Here is a 12060-nt window from a genome sequence, read left to right as displayed (position 1 = left end):
CAGCAGTCTGCAGGGGTTGACTGAAAGTTTTAACGGCCCTTGCCGTTCCTCCTTCTTTGGACTTTTGTTGAGGGGGGTGTGGGACTTTGTGGCGGGGGAGGGCGGTTAGAGATAGACTGCAGCGGGGCTCTGTCCTGCCTCCGGTCTTGCAGAACATCCACAAGGCGCCGGAGCGTTTCCGTTTGCTCCCTCATTAGTCCAAGCAGGGTTTGAGTAGCCTGCTGGTCTTCCTGGCGCCACCTCTCCTCCCGTTCCATGACTGCTCGGTGCATTTGTGACAAGTTCTCCTTCCACTGTGTCTGCTGGGCTGCCTGCGCTCGTGAGCAGTCCATAAGTTCATAGAACATGTCCTCACGCGTCTTCTTCTTCCTCCTCCTAATCTGCGCTAGCCTCTGGGAGTGTGATGCCAGGCTGGGTTGGGAGACAGTCGCAGATGTGTCTGTGGGAATGGGAAAAAGGGAGTGAATTCCTGAGACAGATAAATGAAGTTGCTAACAAAGAACATAGTCTTTCTCTGTGAACAACACCATGCACTGCACCTTTCACATGCGCACTCAGGACAAGGTCGAATTTTCAGCCCTCGCCTTCAGTGCCTGGGGTCTTGCAGTTGCGATCTGAGAAGCGTGGCAGGACACCTCTACTTTTGTAGCAGGAAAACATGGTAAGCCGTAGACTTGTGGCAGCTTAAAACTTTAATAGTAGCACTGGGCTCCTTTCGCACTGAAAGCAATGCCACTCTCTGATGGCAGCAATCAGGGAAGCATGAGCTCTGCCCCTGTCCCACCACCTCGCGGCTGTCCCAGGGAAAGATCCCTGTATGCTGCCCCTCTGCCGCCTCCACCGCGTGGCTGTAAAGCAGTCCCAATACTAACATTCCCCTCCCTAATTCAAAGCAGGGCGTCATGTGCGACATCACGCTGATGAGGATCTCGGAGAGCGACAGGGGACGGATGCTTCGGGAGAGCATGCAGAAGCCAGGGCCGTATGCCGCCATGCTCTGCCGTGCTATGATCCCGGACTACTTGATAGAGTCATGGCGTGGGAACGTGTCGTACCACGGTGGACCTAACAAGATCGCCCTGCCAAGGAACCTGATGCACAGGCTTGAGCAGTACCTCCAGGAGAGCTATGCTGAGCTCTCCCATGAGGACTTTGTGTCAATTCCCGGACATATAGACCGTATTTTGGTGTAACTGTACTGGAAGGGACTACAGAGTGGAGCGTCCTGTGGTTGCCTAATCATGAAAATCCGGACATTATTTGATTTTTTTTACATAGTTGGGACTAAATAGTTGCCTAAGGCAAAGAAATCATGAACACCCAATTGCTGATATTATTAATATTCCTGTTGTGTTATAAATAAAAGTTTCTATGTTTAAATGAGTGAATGAAAACCCCATTGTTAACAATATAAATATTCCAGTTATGTTAAAAATAAATGTTTAGATGTTTAAAGCACTCACTGCTTGATCCTTCCCCTGATTCGGTGTCCGGGGTAACGGATGGGGACGGTTGGTAGGGGATCTCGGTAAGGGTGATGAAGAGCTCCTGGCTGTCGGGGAAATCAGCGGTGCAAGCGCTGTCGACTGCCTCGTCCTCCTCATCTCCTTCCTCATCTTCCCCGTCCGCTAACATTTCCGACGAGGAACCGGCCGTGGACAATATCCCATCCTCAGAGTCCACGGTCAGTGGTGGGGTAGTGGTGGCGGCCGCACCTAGGATGGAATGAAGTGCCTCGTAGAAACGGGATGTGTGGGGCTGGGATCCGGAGCGTCCGTTTGCCTCTTTGGTTTTTTGGTAGCCTTGTCTCAGCTCCTTGATTTTCACGCGGCACTGCGTTGCATCCCGGCTGTATCCTCTCTCTGCCATGGCTTTAGAGATCTTCTCGTAGATCTTTGCATTCCTTCTTTTGGAGCGCAGCTCTGAAAGCACGGACTCATCGCCCCACACAGCGATGAGATCCAAGACTTCCCGATCAGTCCATGCTGGGGCCCTCTTTCTATTAGATTGCACGGCCATCTCTGCTGGAGAGCTCTGCATTGTTGCCAGTGCTGCTGAGCTCGCCACGCTGTCCAAACAGAAAATGAGATTCAAACTGCCCAGACAGGAAAAGGAATTCAAATTTTCCCGGGTCTTTTCCTGTGTGGCTGGTCAGAGCATCCGAGCTCGAACTGCTGTCCAGAGCGTCAACAGAGTGGTGCACTGTGGGATAGCTCCCGGAGCTATTACCATCGATTTCCATCCACACCTAGCCTAATTCGATATTGCCATTTCGAATTTAGCGCTACTCCTCTCGTTTTCGAGGAGTACAGAAGTCGAATTTAAGAGAGCTCTATGTCGAACTAAATAGCTTCGTGGTGTGGACGGGTGCAGGGTTAATTCGATGTAACGGCGCTAAATTCGACATAAACTCCTAGTGTAGACCAGGCCTTAGACCCAAAATATTACTGCTGTCTGAGGGAGGAATTCGTTATCATTTTTCACTTCATTTTCAGAGTTTCAGTGACATTTCCATTGCGAAGGCCTATGCTGTGAAATGCAATATCTTACTCATCTGACATTGGCTTTGTAGTGTCTATGAGCTATTTTGCAAACTACTGTAGATAAACAGCTCTGCTGTCTCCAGCTAGTTTACAAACACTGAAAACGCTGACATTATGACAGTATGAAATGAAACTGCACTCATAGTTATGGGCACTATGTTATCATGTTGAACCTGATCCAAAACCAATTAAAATCATTAGGAATCTTTGGATCAGGTCCCTTGTGCAGGGATTAAGAGGAAGGTATGATCAGGGTATGAAGAGTTTCTCCAGATTTAAGTTTTTGCAGGGAGGGATATGCCCAGTTTTCGTAAGATGTGAATCCTGAAGGGAATGAGAGAGGCTTGAATTTCACCAATTCTAGCTCCCACATATGTAACTAGCAAGAGAAAATTAGTGTGACACACAATGGTTTTGCAAATAATAATTTACCAGCACTGTGCTTGTCACTGTATAGGATGCAAAATGGAGATATTCCTTGCCTCAAAGATCTTAAAATCTAATAACAAAATTGAAGAAGATAGGATACATAGGGGAACTTTGAGGAAAAAGTAATGTAAAGGTTTTGGGGGTGAATTTTTGTTTTTGTATGGATTATTCCTTTTGGATATTGCATAAATGAATTGGGTCACGTGTGACTGAGGAGGGGTAGCAATGGAAGAAGTCTATCTAGAGGTTACATCACAGAAAATGAGTTGTGATCTGCTAGTTCCTAGCCCCACAAAGAGCCATTACTGCCGTTCAGTATCCACGTCCAAAATTCCTACTACCCAATGATTTGAACAGTTAAACTTCTGACAAGCTTCTCTCCAGCAAAACAGAAAAATGTGTGAGGAGGAGGCATTCATCAAAGTTAACAAATCTCTTTTTTAATTAACAGTGACATTAACACCCTCCAGGAAGGCATCGGAGACAAGATCTGTATATCTGTACAATTCTTTGCCACGTTTCTGACAGGGATTGTTATAGGATTTGTCTACAGGTGGAAACTGACTTTGGTGATTTTGTCAGTTAGCCCTCTCCTTGCTGCAGCAGCAGCAGTTGGATCAATCGTAAGTGCTGGGGAAAAACAAATAAGAATTCTACCTCTAAAAACAGATTGAGAGGGAGTGAACCCCAAAGCAACATGACCCCAAAGTTTGGAGAGCATGGAGAGCAGCCCTTCTCCTACTCCACTGACTCCTGCCCCAAAATTTGCAGAGCTCTGTCTACCCTGAGCATCAGCAGGCAGGCATTGGCATGCCATGGAGGCCTGGACTGCTTCCAATCACCACCACTCATCACATGGGAAGAGGATGATCAGCATTCATCAACTGTGACCCCATTAGTAGATATTGCTTGTAATGCACAGAAAAATTTACAAAGTGTTTCCATTTATAGGTTGTATTTTGTTTTCTCTCCCCCTTTTCCCCACCCAAGCACTGAAAATGGTGGAAGAAGAAACAGGATTGCAACCTATAATTAAGATAGCTAAGTTATTTACATGGCCTCCATTACTATAGTTGGAGTGCCACACACGCTTCATTGTGTTTAGCCTCACAACACCATGCAAGATAGGGGATTCCCATTTTACACAAGGAGAAGTGAAACATGGAGAGAAGTTACTTACCTGAAGTTGCCCAGGAAAACTGTGTTGGAGTGGGGACTTGAACCCAGGTCTCCTAAATTCTAGGCTAGTTCCCTAACTGCTTGATCACCCTTTGTATCAGTACATAATTTACACCACTTAAATAGATTGCAATAAAATACTTTCCCCTTCCCCCACCCTCCCAATTTTCCAGTTCCTGGCATCATTCACTACAAAAGAGCTGACTGCTTATGCTAGAGCAGGAGCCGTGGCAGAAGAAATGTTGACTGCTATCAGAACAGTGGTTGCTTTCAATGGACAGATGAAGGCATTCGCAAAGTGAGTGTTTTTTAACTAATTATTGATTGTACATAATATTTGGGAAAGTGATGTGGTTATTTTAAAAAATCAAAGATGATCTGTCAGTTTATCCCCCAGACAGCTGAGAAGTTCAGATGAAGATAAATATGAGCATATGGAAGGAGATGTTTTCTGTCACCCATGAACATTTGCAATCACTCAATTGACCTACATTATGGAGGGGCATTGTAAGGCCCAACTTCCCTCTGACACTAACCTGAAGTTGAATTTGGAAGCTGAAGCTATAGAAAATGCCATCTTCTCTAAGGCTCCAGTCCAACAAAGCACTTCTGCAAATACTTTAAGCACATGCACACTCCCACTGAAATCATTGATTAAAGTGTTTACAGTTACAGTGTCCTTGTCTCACAGGGGTTAACTAGCATAATATGGTGCTTAATTTGTATTTGATTGCTTGCTATTGCATATATCTTGGTAACTTAGCTCATAAGAATAGTTCCTGGCTTCCAACAGCGTTCATCAAGAGCAAACTACTGCCAGGTTGGAATCAAAGGGGATTCTGACTTCTGTTTACTTGTTTGGTTTTATCTAAAGCACTTTTTCTTGAGTGAGCTCTAATTCTTACCTTTGCGAGCTGATATTCATAGAATCCTAGAAATGTAGGGCTGGAAGGGACCTTGAGAGATCATCAATTCCAGCCCCCTGCACTGAGGCAGGGTCAAGTATACCTAGGCCATCTCTGATAGGTGTTTGTCTAACCAGTTCTTAAACACCTCCAATAATGGGGATTCCACAACCTACCTTGGTAACACATTCCAGTACTTAACTATCCTAATATTTAGACAGGTTTCCCTAATATCTAACCTAAACCTCCCTTGCTGCAGATTACCCTGATCATTTCTTGTCCTGTCTTCTGTAGATATTGGGAACCACTGATCACCATCCTCTTTGGAACACTCCTTAGCATATTTGAAGACTGTTAGCCAGGTCCCCGATTAGTCTTCAATTTTCAAGACCAGCATGCCCAGTTCTTTTAACCTTTCCTCAGGTTTTCTAAACTTTTTATCATTTTTGTTGCTCTCTTCTAGACTTTCTCGGTTTAGTTTGTCCACACCTTTCCTAAACCGATACACTACTCTGGCACAGGCCTCACCAGAGACAAGTAGAGTGGGACAATTGCCTCCCCTGTCTTAAATATGATACTCCCCTGAGTGCACCCAGGAATATTATCTTTTTTTCACAACTACATCACGTTGTTGGTTCATATTCAATTTGTGATATACTTGAATTCCCAGATCCTTTTCTGCAGTACTACTGCCTACCCAGTTATTCCCCATTTAGTATTTGTGCATTTGATTTTTCCTTCCTAAGTGTAGTACTTTGCACTTGTCTTTATTGAATTTCATGTTGAATTTTTTCAATATTACATAAGAATGGCCATATTGGGTCAGACCAATGGTCCATCTAGTCCAGAATCCTGTCTTCTGACAGTGTCCAGTGCCAGATACTTCAGAGTAAATTAACAGAACAGGGCAATTTTTGAGTGATCCATCCCATCATCCAGTCCCAGATTCTGACAGTCAGACATTTAGGGACATCCACAGCATAGGGTTCCACCCCTGACCATCTTGGCTAATAGCCATTGATGGACCTAGCCTCCATGACCTTATCTAATTCTTTTTTGAACCCAGTGATACTTTTGGCCTGGCAATGAGTTGTTGACTGCATTATGTGAAGAAGTACTTCATTTTGTAAGTTTTAAACCTACTACCTATTAATTTCATTGCGTGACCCGTGGTTCTTATGTTACATGAAGGGGTAAATAACAGTTTTCTATTCACTTTCTCTTCATTCATTATTTTCTAGACCTCTATCATATTCTCTCTTAGTCATCTCTTTTCTAAGATGAACAGTCGTCTTTTTAATCTCTCCTCAGCTGGAAGTTGTTCCAAACTCCTAATAATTTTTGTTGCCCTTCTCTGTACCTTTTCTAATTCTAATATATCTGATTTGAGATGGGGCAACCAGAACTGCACACATTATTTGAGGTGTGGGCATACCATGGATTTACATAGTGGCATTATGATATTTTCTGTCTTATTAGCTATCCCTTTCCTAATGGTTCCTAACATTCTCTTAGCTTTTTTGACAGCTGCTGCACATTGAGCAAATGTTTTCGGAGAATTGTCCATGATGTCTACAAGATCTTTCTTAAGTGGTAGCAGTTAAATTAGACCCCATCATTTTTTATGTATAGTTGGGATTGTTTTCCAATGTGCATTACTTTGCATTTATCAACATTGAATTTCATCTGCCATTTTGTTGCCCAGTCACCCAGTTTTGTGAGATGCCTTTCTCGCTCTTTGCAGTCAGCTCTGGACTTAACTCTGTTGAATAATTTTGTATCATTTGCAATTTTTGCCACCTCATTGTTCACCCTCTTTTTCATATAATTTATGAATATGTGAACAGCACAGGTCTCTGTACAGATCCTTGGGGGACCCTGCTATTTATCTCTCCCCGCTGTGAAAACTGACCATTTATTCCTACCCTTTGTTTCCTATCACTCTTAGCCCATGTCTTTGCTTAAGAGCCTTTGGTGTGGGACCTTGTCAAAGGCTTTCTGAAAGTCCAAGTACACTATATCAACTGGATCACCCTTCTCCACACACTTGCTGAAACTCTCAAAGAATTTTAATAGATTGGTGAGGTACAATTTCCATTTACAAAAGCCGTGTTAACTGTTCCCCAACATATCATGTTTATCTGTGTGCCTGATAATTCACTCAGAGCAGCCACATTCCGAGAAATAACACCAGAAGGCAGACCTACTGTTGACAATTATTAGTCCAGATCCTCTGTTGATGTAAAATCAATGAAGCTGTGTTGATTCACACCATCTAAGAATCTAGATAATTGATTTTTATGGCAGAAAACCCTGGAAGCATGAAAGGAAGCTCGGGAACTGAATGTCATCTGGGTACATACCAAATTTAACATTTATCATCTTTTTTCAGATATGATGTTAACCTAGAGAATGCTAGGAAAGTTGGAGTAAAAAAATCCATTACCACCTACACATCTTTGGGTTTCATAGAGTTGATTTTATTTGGAGCCTTTGCTCTTGCACTTTGGTACGGAACCAAACTCACAGTGGAGGAGAAAGAGAATTATGACATCGGATGTGTGTTAATTGTAAGTACAGCACAGTATAGTCCGATTAGCTGAGGCAAACTTTTTAAAAATGGTCTACAAATTAGAGAAAATGCTTTGTTGTTTAAGTACTGCATAAAAAGATCTATAATTTCTACTCAGGCACAAAGTACCCATCAAACTAAATGTTAATATATGTTTAATATAAATCAACAGAGATGTTGAATCTACATATTTAAGACCTCAAAGTTCCATAACAAATATCTCATTTGGTCACTGTCTGGAGTGGTTCACGACCATGAGTGCCTACCTCAGGGCAGGCTGTCAGAAAACAGGGCAGACACAGGGCCACCCAGAGGGGGGGGCAAGTGGGGCAATTTGCCCCGAGCCCCGCAGGGGCCCCATGAGCCCTGGCCCGGCGGCGGTCCGGGTTCGGCGGCATTTCGGCGGTGGGGTGCCCTTCAGTGTTGCCGAAGACGCGGAGCAACTGAAGGGCCCCCCGCCACCGAAATGCCGCCGAAGACCCGGACCGCCGCTGGGTGAGTACAAGCGCCACAGATCCTCCACTTTGCCCCAGGGCCCCTGAATCCTCTGGGCGGCCCTGGGCAGACACCCCAAACTGGTGGTGTGTTCTATAATTAGATTTCACCAAGCCAGTAACAAATGTCAATTCCGGGATCACTATACCAGTCTTACCATGGAGTCACAGACAGACTCTCCAGGCTATCTTGCCACCCAGACAAACTTGACTTCATGATAAAAGGTCATTTACACCAAAAATCACACCACATTCAGGTTGCTTCCAGTCCCAGAGACTAATAACTTACCCCACATTAATTGGTATCCTATATTTTATACCAAAGACAACGCTAGTAGACAATGCTACAGTAAACTAACTAAAGGTTTATTAGCTAAGAAAAGGTAATAATTATTGAGAGATTAAAGCAGATAAAATATATGTACAGATGAGTCAGTCTATAATTCCAAATGGTAGCAGAGATGTAGTGATCTGCTAGTTTCCCAAAAGTCTCTCAGGGCTACCCAGAATAACTCGGGAATCTCCATCTCCCTGTTCATTTATTCTGCCCTGTTAGAATCCAAACAGTGCAGAGATGAAGGATTTGTCCCTGAATCCATACTCATAGTTTTCGTCCCACAGAAAACAAGCTGACAGGGTCAATACCCCTGTTGGCTTTTCCTTTGATGGCAGAGAGTGAGGAATACATTTGGAGTCTTTGACCTTCGATCATCACACACAATGACCACTTGCTTTGAAATTAACACTTTTCTGTTAAAGTTCTTCATTTGCATTCCACAAGGCGTCTTTCTCATTTGATGGGTTATTTACTGACGGGGCATACATTATGTGAATGTTTGCTACAGTATTATAACGGGATCCAGATAAGTGAAAACAATGCATTAGTTAAAACAATGCATTAACATCCCATTAGTTTTCATGAAGTTTAAACACCAAATACATTCTTATACATTTAACAATCACTTTGCACTATACTAATACACAAGTGAATTGGCCTGGCTTCCAGCTATGCATCTGTAAGCATTCAGTGAGGTCTGGAGCTTTGGCATGAGCTGGCACCTGGTCTGCCAGTGTCACAGCCATGTGACCATCTTTCATTTTTTTTAAATCCCTGCAAGGGATTATTGTACTTTACCAATCCTTTTAGATTATTTTTCCTTTGGAAAGGAATAAGGCCCTGATTCTGTAAAGACTTAGGTGCGTGCTTTATGCACTGTGAGTAGCCCCATTGACTTCTGATGAGAACTTGACTTCAGTGGGAACTAGTCACAGTGTATAATGCTAAGTGTGTGCTTTGAAGGATTGGGGCCTCAGGAAACTGTGGATTAACTCTCTTTGAGGACGCTGAGGTTTTTAATATTGCAAAGAGATGGAGAGATGTCTAATTTCACAATTTATTCTCTTAATGGGAGTTAATGAAAGCAGCAGCAACAACAACAACAACAAAAAGAAGCTAATCCAACTGTTAAAGGGCATGTGGCTGCACACAATAGCTACATTCACCACTTCCTGTGTCAAATCCAGTGAAAAAATAAAAACTGGGGGAGCTGGAAAAATGCAGCCTGAAATCTTAATTTTGATTTTCCTTTTTTATATTTTTTTCTGGGAAAGCTCTGACAGAACCACCAGGATTACCATGACATTTAGCACTAAGGAAACTGCAGGTCTGGAACCACTGTATGCTAGCTCCTGTTTTTGTTCCCTGTAGGTATTATTTTCTATGATCCATGGCGCATTCTTTCTCGGACAGGGCTACCCATACTTAGAAAGTGTTGCCAATGCTCGAGGTGCTGCCTATGAAGTGTACAAGGTTATCAGCAAGGTACTTAATATCGCTTTTCTAGCAGTCTGAAATTTCTGATTTATTTCTCAAAAAATTCAAAAAGTGGATGAACTCCATAGACTCATACCACTGAAAACAAAAATAAGACGACATTTCTATTCATATTAAGGAGACATGCGCCTTAACCAAAGCCCTAAATGTGCTTATTGCAAACTTGGGGGAAATTCAGATCTATAGCTCAGCTTTACAGATTGGGGCCCTCTTTCCTGTTAGGTTTGTCACTCCCTCATTTATTTATTTTTTAGAGTAAGTGGTGAAGAGCTAAGTGAAATGACATTGCTCTTTAAAACACAAGTATATGGAGCAGACATGATTTCAGTTCAACCGCTTTTGATTTGGAGATTAACAGTGCTGTTGAAAGCTATGGTAATACTGTTGCTGGGGAAGAGGGATGCCACACTTTCAGTAACTAACTCTTAGAATTTTGTACAGCAGTTTGTTATATATCTGCAGTCTCGCATTCATATTAGGTTAAAACAAAGGGCTGAGTTTTGTCTTCTGTTATGGCCATAAATGTCTATTGGTTTCAGTGAGGTTGTGTGGATATAACAAAGGGTGGAATTTTGCCCAGAGAAACTAAATTAAGGGTGATCAACCTCTGTGTAACCACCTCTGGAGTTGGTTGTTCCTGACCTATTAAATTAAGCAAGTCTTTAGGGGACTCGCCCCGGACTACAGCAACAGTGGCTACAGAGGCTCAGGACTCTGCTTCCCAGATTGCCTAGAGTCCTGGATGGAGATAGAACATGCTGGAATCTACTACCAGAGCCAATCGGAAACCAGGACTTATTTTTGGTTTTGATGGTCTTGGAGTGGAGCAGAGAGAGCCTAGGAGGTCCCCTTTAAACTTCCGATTCCTACTCAAGAGAAGATTTGAACTCTGCCGGTGGTTACTGGGTCATTGAAAAGTGTCAGTCCAACAGAGATCAGCAACCTGGGAAGTGGAGGAGCAATTCCAGGTCAGGCTATTTAGCACCAGGCTAATTTTCCATTGGACTTCAGACCAGGGAGCCTCAGGATGATGGTAGCTTTTTAGGGGTGAAGACTTTTTGTAATAAATCCCCAGTTTGTTTATTTTGCTTGTGCATTTTAAGCCCACCAACAATTTCAGGCTGCATCACTCCTCCAAGATCTGATTCTCAACCCACATTCTGCCTAGGCAGATGCCTGGAGGGAGCTAAGGGATTTGGGCCCATTGTAAATGTTGGGAGATGGATGATTTAAGGTATAGTTGATGTTTTATTATTCTAGTTACTCCTGTTCTTTCCTTGTCCCCTGTCCCAAAATGCTTTGCAGGGTATACACAAGGATTGAATTTCACTGATATGCAGAATCCTCTGGGGTGAAATACAGCAACCACTGATCAGTTAAACTGCTATGTAGTGTTGCAGTGTTTCTTTTATTGTCCTAAACAACTTATCCTTCTAAAGCCACAACTGTAAAATCACAGAAATGTGTAATACCTTTTCAAAATCTCTCTCCAGCACCGTCTTCTAGATAGCAGTGCCAAGGAAGGATACAGACCAGACAAGCTCAAAGGAGAGATTGAATTCAAAAGCATCCATTTCAGTTACCCATCTAGACCTGATATTAAAGTAAGTGATCTTTATACATTCATCTTTGCAGTGAAAAGCTGCTGCCATTATCTGTGTGACTAAAAAGAAAACTGATATTTTATCAATTTAATGTGTTCATTTTAATTCAGTTTTTTTTAAAGTGTCCATCCTGTACTCTTGGTATTTATGCACCACAGTGTGGTCTAGTTGAAAAAACACTGGGTGAGGACTCAAGAGACCAGGATTCTATTCCCAGCTCTGTCACCGGCCTGCAAAGTAACACTTGGCAAGTCACTTCACCTCTCTCTTCCTCCGTTTCCCCATCTGTAAAATGGGAATAGTAATACTGTCCTCCTTTTTAAAGTGCTTTGCGATATATGGATGAAATGTACTATGTAAGAGCTAAATGTTATTATAATAGTTATAAAAATACAACAACAATGCAGGATTTGAAGGCATATTGGTTAAAGCCATTATTCTAAATCACTCCTGACAATGAAATGGAAGCCAGTGCAGATCACAGAGCATGGAGGTAAGAT

At 42.8% G+C, this 12060-nt stretch overlaps 1 protein-coding gene across 1 annotated transcript in view; it reads left to right on the top strand.

Annotated features, from left to right (window-relative positions):
* The window catches only part of LOC135873812 (ATP-dependent translocase ABCB1-like), a 68798-nt gene that overhangs the window by 23374 nt on the left and 33364 nt on the right, over window positions 1–12060 (top strand). Inside the window, exons 5-9 of the mRNA XM_065398427.1 lie at window positions 3424–3595; window positions 4325–4449; window positions 7449–7626; window positions 9831–9944; window positions 11450–11560. Coding sequence (XP_065254499.1) covers window positions 3424–3595; window positions 4325–4449; window positions 7449–7626; window positions 9831–9944; window positions 11450–11560 — 700 coding nt within the window. The remainder of the gene's footprint in view (window positions 1–3423; window positions 3596–4324; window positions 4450–7448; window positions 7627–9830; window positions 9945–11449; window positions 11561–12060) is intronic.

This window comes from Emys orbicularis, chromosome 2, assembly GCF_028017835.1.
Source record: "Emys orbicularis isolate rEmyOrb1 chromosome 2, rEmyOrb1.hap1, whole genome shotgun sequence".
NCBI classification, from domain to species: Eukaryota; Metazoa; Chordata; order Testudines; family Emydidae; genus Emys; species Emys orbicularis.
This window is presented reverse-complemented; position numbering and strand designations above follow the sequence as displayed.